Source organism: Gigantopelta aegis, chromosome 7, assembly GCF_016097555.1.
Source record: "Gigantopelta aegis isolate Gae_Host chromosome 7, Gae_host_genome, whole genome shotgun sequence".
Lineage (NCBI taxonomy): Eukaryota > Metazoa > Mollusca > Gastropoda > Neomphalida > Peltospiridae > Gigantopelta > Gigantopelta aegis.
The window spans coordinates 27457786-27482078 of NC_054705.1; the positions used below are offsets into that span (position 1 = coordinate 27457786).

The 24293-nt window shown below is 38.1% G+C and overlaps 1 protein-coding gene across 1 annotated transcript; it reads left to right on the forward strand.

Annotated features, from left to right (window-relative positions):
* The first annotated feature begins 10989 nt into the window (after nt 1–10989).
* Nucleotides 10990–14346, forward strand: LOC121378011 (uncharacterized protein K02A2.6-like). The gene has a single exon (XM_041506108.1). It carries the CDS (start codon nt 10990–10992, stop codon nt 14344–14346), a length of 3357 nt encoding a protein of 1118 aa, XP_041362042.1.
* The last annotated feature ends 9947 nt before the right edge of the window (nt 14347–24293 follow it).

Genomic DNA, 24293 nt, shown 5'->3' on the forward strand with positions numbered 1-24293 from the left:
AAGTACAAAATGTTTGACATCCAATAGTTGATGATTAATAATTCAATGTGCTCTAGTGGTGTCTTTAAACAAAACAAATTTTAACTTATCCATTAGTCCCCCTTCACGCCACCCCTCAATTAAAACAGCCCAATTTTACCATAATATATATTAAAACAATTCCTCACCTAACAGCAGATCAATTACCTTTATTGTTGTTCTTAGAATTTTCAACTTAATGGTTTCTGCCAGAGGGTACTGAGGTTAAACTTGGAAATTTTGGAAATTAATAGATATCTTTTTTAATGTTTAGACAAATGATAGTAAAAAAACTGCTGTTTATAAATGGTCATGCGCTTGAAATGTAATGTCCTAACCCTAATTTCAAAACATTTCAAACCCATAACCACCTAGATGAGGCTCTTACATCTGTTTTGTTTTTATTACCTACCCTAAATATGATTTTCTTTTGGAGACAGCAGTTTTGTTTTTGATCATTATTTTATACCCCAAATTTTAGCAAAGCATAGGCATTTTTCTTCTTCCACATGTCATCTTATATGTAGCTTTGTGCAACTTTCTAATAGAAATCAAATAACATCATCAAAGTTAAATACATTGTTTACTGCTTTGCTAAAATTTGGGGTATAAAATAATGATGAAAAACAAAACTACTGTCTCCAAAAGAATTGTTGCCAAAATGAAAAAAAAAAAAAAAAAAAATCAGTTTTCAGCCAATTTTTAATTTAATTTTCCCGCCTACTTATGATTTTTACAGTGGCGGTGTCGGGAAATACGAAATAAATAAAAATACAAGCCTTGAAATATAAAACTAAATCAGTATTTACAAGCCCATCCAAATGACCCCTCCGTATGACGAGTTAACCACGCCCACCGTGACACGTGATGCAAGGTTAGACACTTTCAATAATGGCTGCCAATTCGCATAGGTCGATAACAAAATCAATCCATCTGCCAATTACGTTTTTGCCTTAATTTATTTACAAATATCGTTGTTTAAATAAAAAGCCAACAAGTGGAGACATTCAAGTATTTCACTACATTTACGATTTACGATGACAACGTGATTTAAATCGACAAAACCATTTTTACTTAAGTAAATTTTATCGAAGCACAAGAACCCGGAAGTGAACGTCGAATGCAACCAAAAGAACATTTAAAACATCCTATACTCGTTTTTCTTGTCAGAACTGACAAATTAAAATGTCTTGTTTGTTTCTTTTTTCTTCTTCTTTTTCATCTTAATTTTTGTTGTTGTTGTTGATCGATTTTTATATTAATGGAATCCCGATATGCTGAGGAACAAGAGAATAGAATGCGCGGCGACGACCCGGCCCGTTTAAAACCGTGGAGTCTTTATTTGGTAAAATTGGGCTGTTTTAATTGAGGGGTGGGGGGGGGGGGGGGGGACTAATGGATAAGTTAAAGTTTGTTTTGTTTAAAGACACCACTAGAGCACATTGAATTATTAATCATCAGCTATTGGATGTCAAACATTTTGTACTTTTGACATGTATAGTTTAGAGTGCAAACCTGCTACATTAGTAGCCAGGTATCTTTTATTATATATATATATATATATATATATATATATATATATATATATATATATATATATATATATATATATATATATATATATATATATATATATACACACACACACCACCCAACAGACAGAATAGCACATACCACAGCCTTTGATATACTAGTCATGATGCACTGGCTTAAATCGAATCAAACCTAGAAACCGTAACCGGCAGATCTGTTCCGATTGCAAAAAACCACAATTATTATTATTATATTTTTTTCTTCTTCAAAACATTTCAGGGTCCCTACATAAAATTTGCCTAATTTATAACTTTCCAGACAATACTTCCTAATCCCCCTAAATTTCACAAACATATAGGTTACTCCCTAGAAAAAATGCTAAGACTTCCAAACGTTCCAGCATGCTTGTTAATACTATTACTAACCCTAAACTTAACTTACGCCTAAATTAACTGAATGCTGGAACGATCGGAAGTCTTGCCAAAACTTTTATTTTGGCCATTCGTCTGACTGTGTATTGTTTAACGACGGATTCTTAACGACAATATATACATCGAAAACTGATTAAATGAGTCAGTAAATTCCATTACATTGGAGGGAAAGTGATTCTTAAACTCTTACCTTCGTAGAATTTATATATCAGTTGAATTTTGATGGATTTCGGCAAAACTTCACTTTCAATACCATGTGACGGTTTCGCAGGAAAACACCGATTTTACGTCAATCGTAGGCTCCGCATAGTTGTCATCGCTGTTAACACTTGTCAGCAGAAGTATATGTTTACTATGATTATAATTCAGTTGGAGGAGACAATTATTTTAGCTAATTTTAATGCTAACTATACGAAAATGTTACAGATCGAAAAACAAATATGTTGTCTAACCTATTGTCCGAACCAAATTGTTAACAACTACAAAAAAATTACTCTCCTACCTTTAATTGCCGTTAGATTTCCTCCAAAGTTTGTCTAAACACAAATCGTAAAAAACCACACTACAAATATACAGATTCCACACACGAGACTGCAACGATGTCGCCGATATTGTCTTTGCTGGGATTGCATAGGGAAAAATACATGCAGTTTTCTGCCGTCTGCCATGTTGCTTGTTTATGGAATACTCTTCAAGAGGGGTGAAAGCCTCCAAAGTATGTGACACAATTAATATGAAATCGATGATCTCTAGTGGTATCTTTAAAATAATAATAATAATAATAATAATAAAAATTAATAATATGACGTCATCACGTTTGTTTTTATATCATAACATGTTATGATGTTGTTAGATTAAGTCCTATCCTTTCACCCCTCTTGAAGAATATTCCATAAAAAGTCAAAATTGCAGCTGATACAAAATTACATGCTTTTTTCCCTATGCGCTCTCAGCGAAGTCGATATAGGTGATATGGTTATCATCTGGTATGTGGAATCTGTGTCATTGTAATGGTTTTTTCAAGATTTGTGCCTGGACAAACTTTGGAGGAAATCTAACAGCAATTAAAGGTAGGAGAGTAATTTTTCGTAGTTGTTAACAATTTGGTTCGGACAATAATGGCGTCCAAGCAAATTTGGGCCCGCGGTTTTTGAACCGCGAAACATGATTGGTCCAGCGCGGTTGTCAATCACGCCGTACGGAGGGGTCAATTGTGGATCTAATCTCAATAATGAGCTCATCTCCGAATTTCGTCCGTTAACGAGGCTTCGCGTTCAGATAGAGTCTTGTTCCACCGTAGACTTCATATTTCCATAGAACATGCACTAAGAGTACAGATCTGTAGAATTTCATACACTTTCTGTTTGGTTTTAGAATTGTGTGACTGTAAACGAGCGTGGTGTAGTTATACTATATTGTCGCGTGGCCTCTCTTCGGGTGGTTCACTGACAAAATTATTAGGGTTACTAATATGGAAATAAACACGTAATTCAATGAGTTTTAAAATTTATAAAATTATTTTTCTTTCATTCTTTTTAATCAACGTGTCAACTAATTCTTCTTCTGTATTCCTATTAGTATAAATATGACTATAATTTGTATAATTAGTTGTCTCTAACAACTAATTAACACTAATGGCATGTACAACTGCATACATGAAAAAGTTCCTACAGAACGCCTCCCTGGAGAGGGTTCCTCCATGGAGACAAGAGTTCCTCCAAGTTTCCTCCATGGAGAGAGTTCCTCTAAGTTTCCTCCATGAAGAGAAAGCGTCAAACCAAATCATCACCAGATACATTACTAAACACCAACTTAGGAGGCTGGTGGCCCTCCAGTGGTGATTTCTACAGTGGAGTGTTCCTCCACTTTTCCTACAGAATTCTTCCCTGGAGAGAGTTGGACTCTACATTTCTCCAGCTAACAAGTGGCGATCTCCGCCAGACCAAAACTGTAATAAAATGCCATTATCCGTATTTACCTTAATTATGGATTTGGTCCCCAAATGGAGAGCAAAGAGCAAGTAACATGTGAACTAGTATTTGAATAACTTAAGCATAAAATACATCTTGCTTCCTAACAGAAACACTCGAAACGATAGAACAAAGTAGGCCCCTAACAAGTATTAAAACAAACTGTGTATCTCAATCACAAAATTATGAACACAACACACTCCATATATAGAAATGTCTCCATTGAACAGTTATTTTAACACAGTTGAACTATAATATAAGTCGCGTTTACTCCATCAAAGTTTCGAACACAACGCGGAAAATTGAAATATAATATATTGTATTTCCTCCATTGAACAGTTATGAACACCATGCGAAAACTTGAAGTATAATATGTTATGTTTCCTCCAATGAACAGTTATGAACACCACGTGAAAAATTGAAGTATAATATGTCAGGTTTTCTCCAGTGAACAGTTATGAACACCACGCGAAAAATTCAAATATAATATGTCATGTTTCCTCCACTGAACAGTTATAATGAACACCACGCGAAAATTTTTAATATAATATGTCATGCTTCCTCCACCGAACAGTTATGAACACCACGCAAAAAACCTGAAATATAATATGTTATATTTCTTCCATTGAACAGTTATGAACACAATGCAAAAAATTCAAATATAATGTAACTGTGAACAGCGAAGATTTACAGATTGTAGATATTTATAACTCAACTTTCTCCTGAACAAACATGGATAACTTGCCATTGACGGTTTCAAGTAGGCCAGGCAGACGATAGTACGCAGCTTCCAAAGCTAATTCTTTCAGAAATTGGTAGTCTCTGGGGAGAAAGGAAGAAAAGCAGGCTCCATTTCGATTTTAATTTAAAATATGTCTGAAGTGGACGGGATCTCTGTCTAAAACAAATGCTGTCCCTTGGTTTGTTATTCTTTGGTGCTGAAGATAGTATTTCTAGTAGTGAAGTTGAAAAGTTTTGTAAAGTTACGCGTGAATTTGGTCCCCCCAATATCCAAAACAATGCGTTGTTCTTTTATCTGGTGGTGCCTTACCAGGAGTTGAAGTACATCTCCCTCTCCACTACTGACTGGCATTTCCTTTGCATCTTGTACAGTGTGCAAACTGGCCACACGTTTCCTCGAGTCACTGGAACTCGATCTCTCTGAAGAGGAGGAGGAGGAGGAGGAGGCGGAGGAGGATCCACGGTCATAGCACCTCACATTGGGTGAACGCACACATGGCCTTGATCTTTCAAGTGATTGGCAATCTTTAGAAGGTAACTAGATCGGACTCGAGATCTTGGTGGCCATCGTGACCTAACTCGCCTGCTAGGATGGCGATCATCATCAGGTGACGTTGATCTAACTCGCTTTCCTGGATGACGATCCTCAACAGGTGACATTGATCTCATACGTTTAGACGCTGGCTCTGAGACACTCGCTCTTTCATAGATGACAAGCAACCACTGTCGTTCTCCGAGGATAAAGGCCCTGCTACACGATACGAGTGACTCGGATTGCAAAGCCAACAAGCATATCGTAACGTGTGGCATGTCATACGATTGAATCGGTCCGAGTCACTCATACGAGTCGAAGTTTAGAACTTGTTCTATTTTCATACGATTGAATCCAACGTTTGGGGACGTTGACCAATCAGATCGTGGCGCAGATAACGTTGACGTTCTGAGTGTAATGGTGGAAAACTCTGTTTGCTTGTCGTCGGTACAGACCCAACAGCTCATACAGTTGTATCAGTGGCACAACTCTTTGTTGGGTGTGTCCAGTCATTTATATAAATACAGAGACGTTACGACAGCCGCCTTCTTATCAATACACAACATTGTTTACCATGGTTACAGGAAGGATATTTTTTCAATGATGTCACATTTCATACGATTGACAAGTACCGTGTGGCAACACGTCCGATTCAATCGGTCCGATTGACTCGTGCCAGTGACTCGTACGAGTAACTCGGTCCGATTCTATCGTATCGTGTAGCAGGCCCTTAAGATTTCGTGGAACACCATTTCTTTCCAAACAAATTATTAATGTTGGTAATGTGTCTTTTTTATACTTTTCAAAAGACACCTCTGCATTTTCTCCTAAAATACCTGTTGCCCTTTCAAATAATATTAAGTCTCGTCTGGCACATAATCTGTCATTATGTGCGCCTTTCTGGGACCAGATCTTCTTGCAGCTTCTGCATTTCCAGGCGAACCCATTATGTTATTCAAGAACATGACGTTCGGCCAGGTCTTGTCTTCTAAAGTTGAAATCCTCGCATAACCTGCATTTCAACGTGTCATGACTATCCAACAAAACCAACAAAATGAAAACAGGTTAAACTAGTAAAATTAAATCATACTGAAATATTTCTTAGTGGGTAATCAATATTTTCTTCACTACTAGTTTGTCAACCTCTATAACACTATACATTTTATGACAACAAATCAAACTGCCTAGGTACAGGAACTAATTCTACTTGTGTTTCTATACTAGCGTTTATTTTAAACCATTCTGGTTTCTTCTCACCAGTATATGGTCTAATACGGTCATGATGAATTACTTTGGGTTTTGACCGTGGACCGTCTCGAATTCTATATGTTACATCATTTAATCTATGAGTAACAACAAAGGGACCATGCCATGGTCTTTGTAATTTCGGACACACACCAGTCGTGCGTTTCGGGTTGTAAAACCATACAAAATCTCCCGGGGAGTACGTGTGTTCCATAATGTTGTGGTCATAACCCCTTTTCATTCTATCATTAGCTATTTTAATTTTATTTCTAGCTAATTGATGAATGTCTTCTAGTTTGCTTGACAGCTCATAAGCATAATCAGACTGATACTGACTATGATGCTCAACATCTGAGATACCAAACAGCAAATCTATCGGCAACTGTATTTCTCGCCCTAACATCATAGCTGATGGCGTCTGACCAGTTGTATCATTGATAAATGATCTATAAGCCATCATTACAAATGGAACAAATCTATCCCAATCTCTCTGGTGATTGGAAACAAATGCAGACAACATATTTTTGATGGTCTGATTACATCTTTCAACCATTCCATCTGATTGTGGTCTACATGGTGTTGTTCTGGTTTTGTCAATTCCTAATAATTGACATACCTCTTTAAACATTGTTGATTCAAAATTAGTTCCCTGATCGGAATGGATCATCTTAGGGACACCAAAAACATATATGAATTTATCTATTAATGCCTGTGCTACAGTAACAGCTTCTTGAACTTTTATGGGTATGGCCTCGAACCATTTTGTGAAATAGTCATCAATCACTAAAAGGTAATGATTTCCCTTGTCAGAGTAAGCTAAAGGACCCATTACATCAATGGCAATCCTTTCCATTGGCGCTCCAACATTATATTGCATCATTGGTGCCTTAGGTTTGGGGCGGGAACCTTTATTGGAACCACAAATATCACAAACCCTACACAAAATGAGCTACATCTCTTCTCAAACCATACCAAAAATATCTTTGTCTAACACGACCTAGGGTTTTTGTGACACCTAAATGACCTGATGTCGGTGCTCCATGAAGCTCTCCGAGTACAAAATGTCTCAACGCTTTAGGCAGCACTACTTGCAAATCAATGTTACTTCCTGTATTATTTTCCCATTTACGAAATAATACTCCATCTTTTAGAGTTTGGCAATCCCATCTTGCCCAGTAATGCTTTACAGCTCTATTTTCATGTGCAATTTCAGACCAGTCAGGACTCCTATTTGCTTCTTTCCACTCTACAATTGGTGCAATCGTAGTGTCTTCCATCTGAAGCTTGTGCATTTCTTTCATTGAAATCACTTGACCAATGCTCTCACCAGTATTATTTGACCGCATTTCACTTTGTTGAGATGAACCTTCAAGAGGATCTTCCTGCTCGTCTTGTACAGTTGCTGCATTAACAAAATGCAGTTTCCGCTGCTCACATGGCGTAGCAGTAGCCTCATATTCACCTAACCACTTAGCATGCGTCATACAGTCAACCTCTCTGTTACAACTTTCAGTGTGTTCAATTTCTTCGTTTTCTACCTCAACAAACTTCATATCTATTTTTTCACAATGTGAACATTTCGTTACAAAGCAAGGTCTTCTAGACAATGCATCAGCATTGGAATGAACTCGACCAGCTCTGTGTTCAATTTCCATATCATACATTGACAAAACTTCAAGCCATCTAGCCATTTGTCCTTCAGGATTTTTAAAATTCAACAACCACCTGAGAGCACCATGGTCAGTTCGAACTTTAAAATGTCTACCATACAAATAATGGTTAAACTGCTTTACTGCAGATGCTATAGCAAGAAGCTCTCTTCTGGTCACACAATAACTTCTTTCAGCCCGACTAAAGGTTTTACTATAGTAACAAATTACTTTTTCAACACCATTCTCTACTTGTGAGAGAACAGCGCCCATTCCGACATTGCTAGCGTCGGTATCTAGTAAAAACAATTTATCTGGCTCTGGATATGCCAAAATTAATGCACTAATCAGGGCTGCTTTCAATGTATCAAACGCTGTTTGACATTTATCTGTCCACTCATATGGACAGCTATGTTCTGTAAGTCTATGCAGTGGTCTAGGTATATCAGCAAAGTTTCTGACAAATCTCCTAAGACCAAGAAAACTTCTGATTTCTTTCACATTCCTTGAAATAGGCCAATCTTTTACTGCCGTCACTTTTCTCGGGTCAGTGGCTATTCCATTCTCATTTACAATATGACCCAAGAATGAGACCTCTTTCTCAAAAAGATTGCATTTCTTTGGGTTCAACTTCAAATTAGCAATTCTAAATCTTTGAAAAACTAATCTTTTGTTTATTATTTGTTTTTCAAATGATGGTGCCATCACTATGACATCATCCAAATATATCAAACAAGCTTGCATTGATAAACCAGATAAGACACTTTCCATGAGGCGTTCAAAAGTGGCTGGCGCATTACACAGTCCAAATGGCATTACTGTAAACTGCCAAAATCCACAATCCCACATAGCAAACGCTGTCTTTTCTTTGTCGGACTCGTCCATACCAACTTGCCAAAATCCACTTTTAAGATCTGGTGTTGAAAACCACTTTGAATTAGATAACTGATCTAGTGTATCATCAATTCTTGGCAAAGGATGACTGTCTTTTACAGTAACATCATTTACCTTCCTATAATCAATACAAAAACGTATTGTATTATCAGATTTCTGCACTAACACAACAGGACTAGACCATGGACTAGTAGAAGGTTCTATAATACCTTTCTCAACCATACTTTGTATTTCTTTCTCAACTTCAATCTGTTTTGCAAGAGGAACCCGTCTTGCCTTTTGTCTAATAGGATGAGCATTTCCAGTATTTATTCTATACTCAACTATGTTAGTTCTTCCTGTGTCATTGGGTGTTAGACTAAATACATCTGCAAAATCTTTCAACAGATTTTCTACAGCATTTGTCTGACACTCATCTAGATTTTTACAACTTCTTTCAAATAAAGGCTTCAGAGACTCGTGAAGCATTTTAGTCTTGTTAATGGACAATCCCGCAGCTAATGTACAGCTGGCTACATCTTTCAAACATGGACTAATATTTGCAGGATCTATAGTACAAGGGGTATCTACGGTATTTATCATTCTCAACGGAAATACACCCTTGTTAGGATGAACCACAGCCTTTGCAACTATAAGACCATTTTTAAAAGAAAGCATAGCAGAAGGTTCTAATATTCCTGCTTTAAAAATTGGTACCACACCAATAATTCTACTGGGTACAATCACCTCACTTTTAGATGGAACTAATGTAGTTTCACAAACAACTATTCGTGAACATACAGGTATACTATTGTGTTGCATTTGAAAGCAGGGTATGCTTTCTCTGCTCACTAAAAGTGTCTTTTTACTAAGAAGTACATCACAGTTGTAAGCAGACATAAAATCCATCCCTAAGATTCCATCATTCTTTATATCTGCAAAATAAATATCATGTTGAAATGATCTATTTCCAATTTTCATTTTAACAGAGGATATTCCTAAGGTCACACTTTTTATTTTTTTAGGATTACGGATTTTTTTTTGAAGGAGGCAATTGTCTCGATATATAAAGTTACATGTTACATGTTGAGTCTCGATAAAGAGATGTTAGTGTTTGCGAGATTAACTCTCGTGAGATCTTGTCGCCATGAGTTAGATGAAGAATAAACCGCATGTTAGTGACTAACTTGTTTCTTGCTTGTTTGCGTTATAATAACTATAACGCATAACGTAACATGGTGTCAGAAGGTGAAAAAGTACCCTGCTCTCGAAAAACATGTTTTGGAACAGAGTAAATGTGATATTGCTGTAAAAAAACTGACCAAAATGTTAGTAAGTGGGCATTTCTTCTGTGACACTTCCTCCTTAAAGTGCGCACCAGTCCGAGAAAACTTTCTTCTTTGAACTACGACCGGAAGTGATGGTCCGTAGTCGTACGTTGGAATTGTAAATTCCTCCGGAAGTAAGCACTGCTTTGGTATGTCCGACCGGAAAGGAGCATCACAGCGATCTTTTCCATCGGAAACGTGAACCGAAAGTGTTTATAAGTAAACTTGGTGCGTTAAATACTGGATTATTTTTCTGTACTACACTGCTACTAGTAAGTGATAACAATGGGTGACCAAGAGGTACAGCCTACAGTCATTCAGAGTGTTCCGTTCCCGTGCAAACTAGAGTTGAGTGGAAACGTTGCTACAAAATGGGAGCATTTTAGACAAGTATGGGATAATTATGAAATTGCTTCGCGACTTGAGCTACAACCCACACAAGTAAGAACAGCTACACTTCTAACATGTTTTGGCCCTGAAGCACTGAAAGTATACAATGGGATGCAATTTCCTAATGTAGATGATAGAACTAACATTAACATTGTGTTAGAGAGAATGCAACAATTCTGTCTTGGTGAAGTAAATGAAATCTACGAAAGGTATTGTTTCAATAAACGTGACCAAGAGAAAGGTGAATCTATAGATGCGTACTATACTACATTGATGAAGATGTCAAAAAACTGCAACTACGAACAGTTGAGAGATTCTTTGATAAGAGATCGGATTGTTGTAGGCGTTGGTGACAACCACACGAGGAAACGGCTACTACAGATGAGAAATCTGAACCTTCAGCAATGTCTAGATACCGCTAGGGCATGTGAATCCACAAATCAGCATCTTCAAGAGATGGCTCAGGGAAAATCGGAAGACGTTCAAGCTTTTCAGCATAGAACAAAGAAAAAGTCTACTGTTGGTCTGCAGGTTGGTCAAAAGAGAGTTACTTTGATCAACTGTTATTACTGTGATAAACGACATCCCAAGAGGAAAGAGGAGTGTCCTGCTTGGGGAAAGACCTGTAATATCTGCAAGAAAGAAAACCACTTTGCTTTAAAATGTCCTACTAGGAGATTCAAACCAAGGAGTGATCGAAAACAAAAATCTAAAGAGAAACTATATACAGTAGAAGACAACTCTGATGACAGTAGTGAGGGAAGTCTTATGTCCGTGGATGCTATTGCTGAGGTTGCTGCTGTTAATGTTGGTGGTGAAACATATCCTACTAGAATCTTTGCGGACATGATAGTAAACGGACAGAAAGTGAACTTTCAGATAGATAGTGGAGCGAGTGTAAACGTAATATCTGAAGCAGTATATTCAGGTTTGTCTGAAGAAAAGCTGGAAACTGGTAACACTACACTTATTATGTTCAACAAATCTCAGATCAAACCAGTAGGAAAATGCAGATTAAGGATTCTCAATCCTAAAACTAAGAAAGAATACAGTGCAGAGTTCCAAGTTGTAAAAGAGAAATGTCGATCTGTATTGGGGTCGAGAACCGTGCAGAAAATGAAACTAATAACTGTGAATCAAAACAATTTTGAGTCTGTACATGGTATGGAGACCATGCTTCCTCTCAGGAAAAAAGACATTGAAACACAGTTCACTGATGTGTTCACAAGAGGTGGTAAACTGGAAGGAGAGTTACATCTAAAAGTGGATCCAGCGGTAGTACCAGTACAGATACCACCAAGGAAACTGCCTTTGGCAAAAAAGACAATGGTCAAGAAACATATTGACAGACTTGTCAAGAAAAATGTTTTGGCTCCTGTCTCAGTACCTACAGATTGGGTGTCTTCTATGGTAGTATGCAATAAACAAAGTGGCATACGTCTCTGTATAGACCCAAAACCTTTAAACAAAGCTTTGAAGAGAAACCACTATCCATTACCCACGATTGATGATATCCTTCCTGAACTGTCAACGGCTAAGTTGTTCACTGTACTTGATGCAAAAGATGGGTTTTGGCATGTTGTCTTAGATGAAGAGTCTAGTTACTTAACTACATTCTCAACTCCATTTGGTCGTTACAGGTGGAAGTGGATGCCATTTGGAATTTCTCCAGCGCCTGAGGAATTTCAAAGGAGACTGCAAGAAGCTCTAGAAGGATTAGAAGGAGTGGCTGTTGTAACTGATGACATACTACTATATGCACTGGATGAAGCTGATCATGATCGTAAACTAGTTTTGTTGTTGAGGAGATGCCAAGAGAAAGGTATTCGGCTCAACAAAGACAAAATGAAGTTCAAACAGACTGAAGTTAAATATGTTGGACATACTCTAACTGCATCAGGTCTGAAACCTGATCCAGCCAAAGTTGAAGCAATCATTAAGATGCCACCCCCTTCTGATAAACAAGGAGTGCAACGCTTGATTGGGATGGTGAACTACGTTGCCAAGTTTGCTCCACAGCTAGCAACAGTCACCGCTCCGATTCGGGAATTACTGAAAGCAGAAGTAGCGTTTTACTGGGATGAGACTATACAAGGGAAAGCTTTCAGCAAAGTGAAAGATATTCTGTCAAGGGCTCCTGTCCTTGGATACTTTGACAATGATAAGCCAGTAGTTTTGCAATGTGATGCAAGCCAGCATGGGCTTGGAGCTTGTCTTATGCAGGAGGGAAAACCTGTTGCATATGCTTCACGATCTCTGAACACAACAGAATGTAATTATGCACAGATCGAAAAAGAACTTCTAGCGATCGTGTTTGGTGTTGAAAAATTTGAAACATACTTGTTTGGCAGATCTTTTACTGTGGAATCAGACCACAAGCCGCTGGAAAGTATTTTCAAAAAGAGCCTACTGAATGCACCAAAGAGACTACAAAGAATGCTGTTGAGACTACAAAAGTTTGAATTTGTCTTGGTATATAAGAAGGGATCGTCAATGTTCATGGCAGATGCTTTGAGCAGAGCATACATACCACATCTGACAAAAGAGGTACATGATGGTGAAGTATTTCATGTGGATGTGCGGACTGTAACTGAAAAAGATGTTGAACTGATAAATATGTCGGAGGATGTAAGGATGACTCCAGAAACTCTGGAGGAAATACAACAAGCATCTGAAACTGATACAGTGATGAATCAACTAAAGAAAATCATTGTACAAGGATGGCCGGAGACAAAAGCAGAAATACAAATATCAGTTCAAGATTATTTCAACATTCGGGATGAGTTAACTATACAAGATGGTCTTGTCTACAAAGGAGACCGTATTGTAATCCCTACAGCAATGAGAGGGAAAATCAAAGAAAGAATTCAGAGAAGTCATCTAGGAATTCAAGGATGCCTTAGACGGGCAAGAGAAGTGGTTTATTGGCCGAGGATGAACAAAGAAATTGAAGAATGTATTTCAAAATGCTCTGTCTGCAGAGAATTCTCGGTGAAACAACAAAAAGAACCACTCATCAGTCAAGAGATACCAGATCGACCATGGCAAAAAGTCAGCATGGACCTTTTTGAAACTGAAGGCTGTGATTATCTAGTCATTGTTGATCACTATTCAGACTTTTTCGAAGTTGACAAACTAAGTGCAAACAAGAAAGCATCACAAGTTATTGGAAAGATCAAGGCTCAGTTTCCAAGGCATGGTATTCCCGAAGAAATGTTCACAGACAATGGACCTCCGTTCAACTCAAAAGAATTCAGTGAGTTCGCAAAGGAGTATGGATGTATGCATGTTACAAGTTCACCAAGATATCCACAATCAAATGGAAAGGCAGAGAGTGCTGTCAAAATAGCTCAGTCTATCATCAAGAAAGCTCACAGAGCTAACACCGACCCATACATTGGCCTACTCGACTACTACAACACTCCGACAGAGTTGGTAACCACATCGCCAGCACAACGGATGTTTTCTCGCAGAACTAGAACATTGTTGCCTACTGCTCGACGTCTGCTCACACCAGAAGTAGTCAAAGATGTCAAAGAACAACTGTATTATCGGAAAGAAAAGCAGGTCAAGTACTGCAACAGAAGTACAAAAGAGCTTGAAAGTTTAAAACCTGGTGATATTGTGAGGATATAACCAGTAGAAAAAGGGAAATGGGTTTTGGCTAAAGTTGAAGGTCAAGTGGATGTGAGGTCATACCAAGTGCGAACAGAAAATGGTAGAACCTACAGAAGGAACAGAAAACATCTAAGAAAAACGGGAGAAGAGTATGCACCAGAACCATATGTACCAGAACCATGTATTCTTCCTGTAAACATTCAACCTATCCAACCTACCCAGGAAAGATGCGAAAACAAAGAAGCACAGAGTACTACAATACATCAGTCAATGTCAGAGATACCAGTTCAGACTAAGACGGTGCGAAAATCACCCGAGAAGCTGAAACGCGCATTTGGTGAAAAACTTATTGTTACAAGAAGCGGAAGAGTGTCCAAACCAAACCCAAAGTTTAAATAATTAAGTTAGTTCAAGTACAAGAATGAAGAGAACAATTCGTTATGGATGTGCTTTCTTGGAATATAATTTTTCATTATGGATGTGCAAGGACATGCATAAAAACCACACAGGTCAGAATAATACCTGGTTTTTATGTATAAAGGCAGGGCAGTCTACCCTCGTCCTTTATTGTGTTTATTTTCGGTAGTTAATTGTTGTAGTTTATTTGAATAGTTAAGAAAACAGAATAGAACACTAATGCAAAGTTGAAATTGTTTTATTTACAGAAACTCTAAATTGATTGTAAAGGGAGATTGGCTAAAGAACTATTCAACAAAAAGAACTGTTAAACAGAAGAAGACTAGAAACTTTAGTTTGAAAACAAAAAAGGGGAGATGTCTCGATATATAAAGTTACATGTTACATGTTGAGTCTCGATAAAGAGATGTTAGTGTTTGCGAGATTAACTCTCGTGAGATCTTGTCGCCATGAGTTAGATGAAGAATAAACCGCATGTTAGTGACTAACTTGTTTCTTGCTTGTTTGCGTTATAATAACTATAACGCATAACGTAACAGCAATGTCGGAGGATGGAATAAAATAAAAATAAAATTCACCCAATTTCTGTTGTTATTATTATTATTTTTTGTATTATGGATGTTTTCAGTAAGACAACCGATTTCAGTCAAAACAATGACGTCAACATGTTGTTTTGTGACGTATATTGGCCATACTGAATGCGTTTGGTCTAAATTCCGAACTTGTCAACAGATGAAATGAAATTTCAGCAAAGTCGGAGTTTGGTATAAATTAAAGTATTAACACCATTCAAAACATACTTTGTACTACTTTTAATAAAAATCCATCAAAATAAAATTTAAATAAACATATTAATTAATTAATGAAATGTCAAGGGAGAGAACGATTCTTCGGCACTCCGTTTCAGATGGGATTGAATTCCACTTTTCTATATACCACTCCACTCCAGGTTGCACCGCACCAAATAAAATACTTCCGGATCGAAGCTGAAAGTGCACCGACAAAATCTTATGGAGTTGGAATTGACCCCTCCGTACGGCGTGATTAACAACCGCGCTGGACCAATCATGTTTCGCGGTTCAAAAACCGCGGGCTCAAATTTGCTTGGACGCCATTAGGTTAGACAACATAATTTTTTTCGATGTGTAACGTTTTTGTATAGTTAGCATTAAAATTAGTTAAAATAATTGTTTCCACCAACTGAATTATAATCATAGTAAACATATACTTCTGCTGACAAGTGTTAACAGCGATGACAACTATGCGGAGCCTACGATTGACGTAAAATCGGTGTTTTCCTGCGAAACCGTCACATGGTATTGAAAGTGAAGTTTTGCCGAAATCCATCAAAATTCAACTGATATATAAATTCTACGAAGGTAAGAGTTTAAGAATCACTTTCCCTCCAATGTAATGGAATTTACTGACTCATTTAATCAGTTTTCGATGTATATATTGTCATTAAGAATCCGTCGTTAAACAATACACAGTCAGACGAATGGCCAAAATAAAAGTTTTGGCAAGACTTCCGATCGTTCCAGCATTCAGTTAATTTAGGCGTAAGTTAAGTTTAGGGTTAGTAATAGTATTAACAAGCATGCTGGAACGTTTGGAAGTCTTAGCATTTTTTCTAGGGAGTAACCTATATGTTTGTGAGATTTAGGGGGATTAGGAAGTATTGTCTGGAAAGTTATAAATTAGGCAAATTTTATGTAGGGACCCTGAAATGTTTTGAAAAAAAATAAAATAATAATAATAATAATTGTGTTTTTTTGCAATCGGAACAGATCTGCCGGTTACGGTTTCTAGGTTTGATTCGATTTAAGCCAGTGCATCATGACTAGTATATCAAAGGCTGTGATATGTGCTATTCTGTCTGTTGGGTGGTGTATATAAATAAATAAATAAATATATATATATATATATATATATATATATATATATATATATATATATATATATATATATATATATATATATATATATATATATATATATATATAAAAGATACCTGGCTACTAATGTAGCAGGTTTGCACTCTAAACTATACATGTCAAAAGTACAAAATGTTTGACATCCAATAGCTGATGATTAATAATTCAATGTGCTCTAGTGGTGTCTTTAAACAAAACAAACTTTAACTTATCCATTAGTCCCCCTCCACCCCACCCCTCAATTAAAACAGCCCAGTTTTACCAAATAAAGACGCCACGGTTTTAAACGGGTCGACCGTTCAAAATTGCGCCAAACTTCCTCAATCAAAATTGCGCACCACTTTCTCTTTGGCATTAACGGCTCCATTCAAAATTCCATAGCACCACCACCACCCCCACCCGTCTGCTACCGATTCGGTCGGGCTGCTGGTGCTCCCTTGCACCTGCCAGTGCAGGCGGTCCCTCCTCTCCCCTCCCCCAACCTTTCCTGTCATGGCCGGCTCTTGTGCCCACGACAGGCGTGCGCTACAACAGCTTGTTCTGAATGTGCACGTAAAACCCTATGACATGACATAAACGGGTCGAGGCCGGGTCGTCGCCGCGCATTCTATTCTCTTGTTCCTGAGCATATCGGGATTCCATTAATATAAAAATTGAACAACAATAACAACAACAAAAATTAAGATGAAAAAGAAGAAGAAAAAAGAAAGAAACAAGACATTTTAATTTATCAGTTCTGACAAGAAAAACGAGTATAGGATGTTTTAAATGTTCTTTTGGTTGCATTCGACGTTCACTTCCGGGTTCTTGTGCTTCGATAAAATTTACTGAAGTAAAAATGGTTTTGTCGATTTAAATCACGTTGTCATCGTAAATCCTAAATGTAGTGAAATACTTGAATGTCTCCTCTTGTTGGCTTTTTATTTAAACAACGATATTTGTAAATAAATTAAGGCAAAAAGGTAATCGGCAGATGGATTGATTTTGCTATCGACCTATGCGAATTGGCAGCCATTATTGAAAGTTTGTCTAACCTTGCATCACGTGTCACGGTGGGCGTGGTTAACTCGTCATACGGAGGGGTCATTTGGATGGGCTTGTAAATACTGATTTAGCTTTATATTTCAAGGCTTGTATTTTTATTTATTTCGTATTTCCCGACACCGCCACTGTAAAAATCATAAGTAGGCGGGAAAATAAAATAAAAAATGGCTGAAAACTGATTTTTAATTTTTTTTTTCATTCTGGCAAAATTAACGTCGGCGGATCCGTAATTCGAAAAAAAAAAAAAATGTGGCCTAAGAAAGGAGACACTTCTCCTGTAGCCGTGCGTAGTGTGGCTCTTACACTTTGTATACTAGGTCGTGATGAAGGTGGCCACTGTTCTACCAGTGATTTGTTAAGAAGTGTGATATTTGCTCCTATATCTACAAGCATAACTATAGGTTTATCACAAATCGTAACATTCACAAACAATCCTTCATCACTGTCCCATGTACTTCCAACTATAAATTGGGCCTCTGACCTAGAAACCGAGGTCTGGCCCCTACGCCCGGTCCTTGAAAGTTTTCCTGCTGTCTAAATGCAGGTCTCTCAATTTGGTTTTGCATAAAACCTCTATTTGAGTTTCTATCATTCATATCATGATGAATTCCACTAACTGGTTCTCTATTACCAATACGATGTACTTCCTCATAGCAGGTATTACTCCATCTCTTATTATTTCCAAAATATTCACCTCTGTGATCGGATGTGTTGTAAAGTCGCTGCACTGACTTATTCATATTATCTAATTTGTCTTGCAAAGTTTGTATTTTCTGTTCAAGTGCAGTGTTTTTATCAATCATATCTGACTCAACATGTTGATTAACCGTACGGACCTAGAGCGTTGTCTGTCTGCTAATCTGTAAGTCTCAAACCTTACAGCTAATGTTTCTGCATCATCACGGTCTCGTGGCCTTGATTCCCTGAAACGCAATCTCATTTCACTATCAGGCAGTGAATCTATGAAACGATCTAATGCTAGTGTCTTGATGGTAGTACTATACCAAATAACTTCCGGCTGGGTCAAAGTTCGAGGTGCACCGAACTTTTGATAGAGAAGTGAACACCACAAGTCCTGTGATTGGTTATAAATGTGAGTGTGTTGGTTGTAAAAAATAATAGTTTCATCTGGGTAAAATAAATGTGCAATTTTATTTCATCTAGTACCAATGTGTCAAGTAGCCTTGTGCTTGAAACATGTATGGGGTACCTGTAAAAAAAAGTACTCAAATTTTGTGCGAAACTAGGGTAGTCATAGACGCTACCCGTTATCTCAGAAACGAGCAGCTTGACCCCCATTTTTTTCTGATTCACTTTAAGTGTAAGGGGTGGTAGTATTTATATCCGTGGCGTTTATGTCGGTTGATACGTTGCAGGTAGGAGTTTTAGCCGCATATGTTATTTTGGTCGTCTATGGGATTTGATTTGGTAGTATACACCCTATAATGAGTGATGTAGGTGCATCTGGGTACGCTTTACGTGTCATTTTCTTAACACTTTGAGCTAACGCTTCTATGCTTTCATCTTTTCCTTTGACCTTTGTCTGTAATTGTGCTCTATACAACTCAGCACGATTTACTGACCCATGTCTATTTGAAATAGCCTTTACCAGGAAATCAAAGTTCCTTCTCTGCATATTGGTGAGCTCACCTAACAGTGATCTAACGCTACCTCTAAGACTACTTGCTAAGTACAGTGCCTTAGTATCTGCATTCCAGCCATTTATCTCTGCAGTTATTTAAAATTGCGCTAGATATTCGTCCCAATCCTCTCTACCATCATATGGCTGAGCTTCATAGTTGGGTGGCTAATGTTTTGGTCTATAAGCATTATTGTTCATAACCCGACTAGGTCAAAACATGTCTGATGAATTGGAGCACTTTCCTCTCTACATAAAGTTGGACTCACACCGTCTACAAATTGAGGTTGATTTGTAAACTCTCTAAACATAGGTTGATTCGTAACCACTTAATCATGTCCACGCAAATCAGGCCAAGTATCTGTATTATAACACCATTTTCTTGGACTAGTGACACTTTGACTACCAGTATATGTGTTATGATGGACAGTAGCATCATTTCGAAATGATGCGCTAGGTGTCTCTAAACACTCTACATTTCTACCATTCCACCAACTTGAATTACTGACATCAGGACGTGTGTTTATGTTTGGACCTGTGTCCCTGTCATGTTCAAAAACATCACAATTATTCCTTTTACTACTTGAGTTTATATCTAACGCTGTTTCTACAAACACCTTCAAATCATCAATGTTATTTTTCATCAAATTAGACATTGTCTTAATTTGACTCCTGAAAAACGTGAGCCCTTCAGTGCTTCACGTAATTCTTCTTGAAGAGATCTCCATACTAACTCATACATACTTGTGTTTTCGGCTATTTCAGGTGATTTCACCTCTAAATTATCACTACTTTTCGAACTTGAACTTGCTGCTGATGGTGACTGATTCACCTCATCTACAGTCTCAAAATATTCAATTGTTTCAATACTTTCATTTTGGTCAGGTGGATTAGAGAAAACTATCTCCGGATCATTAGAGTAAGCCATACTACTTTGTGGTTATTTCCAAATTTATAAAGGGAGACTACGAGCAAAACACATACGTGAACAAAATAAAATCACAATATATTACAAATCTAGGGTCCCTACGTCGGCTCCAGTTGTCGCGTGGCCTCTCTTCGAGTGGTTCACACCCCTGCGCGTGCTGTAACCTCACCGTGGTGCAGGGGTGTAACATTCTCTTTGAGATTGGCCAATACAGCACAACTCCCCTTTTGGGGCACCTTGTTGGCCGTGAGGTGCATCCCGTAATGCTGGATGATGGGATCCTGGTGGTTGAGTTGGGGACATATCTGCGGATATGTTTTCTGGCAACACATCACTTTGGCATGGAGTTCAGCCAGACGGGTGGTCAGGGAGGCCCGACCTGATTAATCGGCTGGTCATGCCAAGCTCTAGAGCAAACAACCTTTGTTTTGTTTATATAGCTAAGAACAAACATTGTTTTGTTACCTTTTGTATCTGTTGCTCTTGGGGCGGTGGCTAGGGTCAATCAGGTGCTTGAATATTTCATTACCTGAGTATATTAAACATGTATCCCTGGCATGGGTGTCTGGTGGTTATCCGCAGCTCCATGTCCCCATGTTGGACTCTGTGGTGGGTGGGGAGCATGGTTGATGAATCTTTCCCCCCTACATTATGGCTTCAAACCATTCTAATACTCTTGATGGGACCCTGAAAAGGGTCCACACCGAGGTTTCTATGACTACTGTATCAATTGTGAAAAAATCGAAGGTGTTAACATCAGATTCCTGGCCAAGGTTTCTGGTCATCAGTTCATCTGATGACGGAGCTTTGAAGAGGTTATCACCTTTTGCTGTACAGAAAGGGCTTGTTGGCTTAGCTGGCGAGCCTAAAACTGTCAAAAAATTGAAAAATGGATCGCTGTTGGTCGAATGCAGCACTGAGAGTCATTCAAAGTGCTTGCTGAAATCAACCAGTTTTTGCAATATCCGTATCATTGTAACGCCACATTCCTCCCTAAACTCATCAAAGGGGGTGATCCGGTCTCGTGACTTGGAAGGTGTATGTGATGATGAAATTTGTGAAAATTTGTCATCACAGGGTGTTTCTGCTGTCAAGAGGATTAAGGTTCGTAGGAATAATGAATTAGTTCCTACGAATACCTTTATCCTAACTTTTGGAAAGCCAATCCTTCCGCAGTCGATTAAGGCTGGGTATTTAAATATACCTGTTGAGCCTTACATACCAAATCCCTTGTGCTGTGGTCAGGCTGATCATGACAGCAAGTCATGCAATAATGACATCAGCTGCATCAATTGCAAGGGAAGTCACTTTGCATACTCACGAGAGTGTGCAAGGTGGAAGTTGGAAAAAAAAGGTTCAACAGGTAAAAGTTGAAAAACGCTTGTCTTTTCCTGAAGCCAGGAAACTGGTGGAGGCCGCAGCTCCAGTCACTGCTTGTCAGTCATATGCTGCTGCTGTTAAGGTCTCTACCGGAAGCGTGGCAGTCAACACAGATTTAACATGGCGTTATAATGAAAGTAAATATAAAAAGCTTTCAGATATTGAAAAAGCTGAAAAGCAGCTAGCAAAACAAGTTCAGCGACAACATGAAGCTGTTAAAAAAATTAAAGATGCTGTTCAACAACAGAAAGAACGTAAGTCAGTCCAAGTGTCTTTGGATTCTGAGAATCCATCAAGTAGGTTGACCACTGAGATGCCAGGTCCTAGTGTCCCTCAGACAGGAAAAGACACTAAAGGTAATAAAAATAGTTCTTCGGGACGGATGAAGAAGATTGAGCAGAGATCTGTCCCAATACATAACCCTTTTGATCCTTTGTCAATGGATGTTTGTGATGACATGGATGATTCATCTCAGGATCATTCTCAATCACAAAAGTCATCACGACCTAGGGCAAAGGAAAAGGTCAAAATAAACCCCATACTTCCCCCGAATGACTAATTCAGTCATTCAGTGGAACTGCCGTGTGCTTAGGCCCAATTTTGATGAATTAAGTCTTTTAATTATAAAACATAATCCTCTTGCAGTGTGTCTTCAAGAAACTTTCTTGAAGGACACTGATCATATTACCATGAGGGGATTTAACCTCTATCATAAATTTCAAGAAACTGAAAATAGAGCATCTGGGGGTGTTTCCATTCTTGTTAATGAAAACATTCCTCAGAGTTCAGTAACATTAAATACCAATTTACAATCTGTGGCTGTCAAAGTCACGGCTTATAAAACTGTTACTCTGTGCTCAGTTTACTTGCCACCTCGTAATCATTTTAATTTTAATCCGAGGGATTTTCAAGGTCTTCTTGATCAGCTGCCTACTCCCTTTATTATTATGGGAGATATTAATGGTCACCACACTTTGTGGGGATGCGAGGATATCAATATTAGAGGTAAACAATTGGAAGACTTAATTCTCAAAAACGACTTACTTTTATTTAATGATAAAAGTCGTACATATTTTCATTCTGCAAGTGGATCTTTCACTTCCATAGATTTAACTCTTTCTAGTCCATCACTTTTTCTTGATTTCTCCTGGAAAGTTGGTTCAGACCTTTGTGGTAGTGACCACTTTCCCATTATTTTGGAGAATGATGGACCACCATCACTTGAAAGGGTTCAAAGGTGGAAGTTGGCGAAGGCAAATTGGGGTCAGTTTCAGCATCTGTGCAGCACTCGTCTGCAACAATTTGCCATTACTGATGCTGATGATCCCATGTCTCTGTTCACTTCCATCTTGAAGGACATTGTAGATGAAACTATTCCTGAGACTTCGGCAGTGCCAAAGTGTTTCAATAAACCATGGTTTAATGATACGTGCAAAGATGCATTTAAAGAGCGAAACAGGTTGCTTGAGCAGTTCAAACGTGAACCTACAGCAGACAACCTGGATGCATTTCGTATTGCTAGGGCTAAGGCTCGCAGAGAGATTAGACAGAGTAAGAAAACCTCTTGGAGAACTTTTGTCTCCAAGTTGAATTCGCAAACATCAGTGAAATCTGTCTGGAATAGGATCCATAAAATCAAAGGTAAAGAATCCAGTAATACAGTTCATCATTTGTCTGTCAATGACACGGATGTCACGACTCATCGTGACATTGCCAATGCATTGGCAGACAACTTTTCTCATAATTCATCTTCTGTTTTCAGTACAGATGCTTTTACATCTGTCAGAACTAAAGCTGAAAAGCAGTCCATTAATTTTTCATCTGAAAATGCTGAAGTGTACAACAGGCGTTTCTCTATGGAGGAATTGCAGGATGCTCTTCGTAGAGCCCATGATACTTCAGTAGGACCAGATGAAATTCATTATCAGTTATTAAAACATTTACCTGAATTATCTTTGATGGTTCTTTTGAATATTTTTAATAACATCTGGATTTCTGGAGACTTTCCTTCTGATTGGAGGAAAGCTATTATCATTCCTATTCCCAAGCCTGGTAAGGATCCAACCAATGCTACTAGCTATCGCCCTATCGCTTTGACAAGTTGCATTTGTAAAACCATGGAACGAATGATCAATCGTCGACTTGTCTGGTATCTTGAATCCCACAAATTGCTCACTAACGTGCAGTGTGGGTTCAGATCTAGACGTAGCACGGTTGATCATCTTATTAGATTTGAAACGTTTTGTAGGGAAGCTTTCATCCATAATCAGCACTTGCTTTCAGTGTTTTTTGATTTGGAGAAAGCTTACGATACCACGTGGAAGTATGGGATTTTAAACGAACTCCATGGCATGGGCCTGAGAGGTCGACTTCCAGTTTTTATTTCACAATTTTTAAAAGATAGATCTTTTAAAGTTCGGGTGGGGTCGACATTGTCCGACATTCACCCACAGGAGATGGGTGTGCCTCAAGGTAGTATCCTGTCTGTAACTTTATTTTCTGTGAAAATTAACAGCATCTCCCAGTGTTTAACACCTGGTGTGGATTGCTCGTTATATGTCGATGATTTTCAGATTTGCTATAGATCGTCCAATATGAGTATCATTGAACGTAAGTTGCAGCT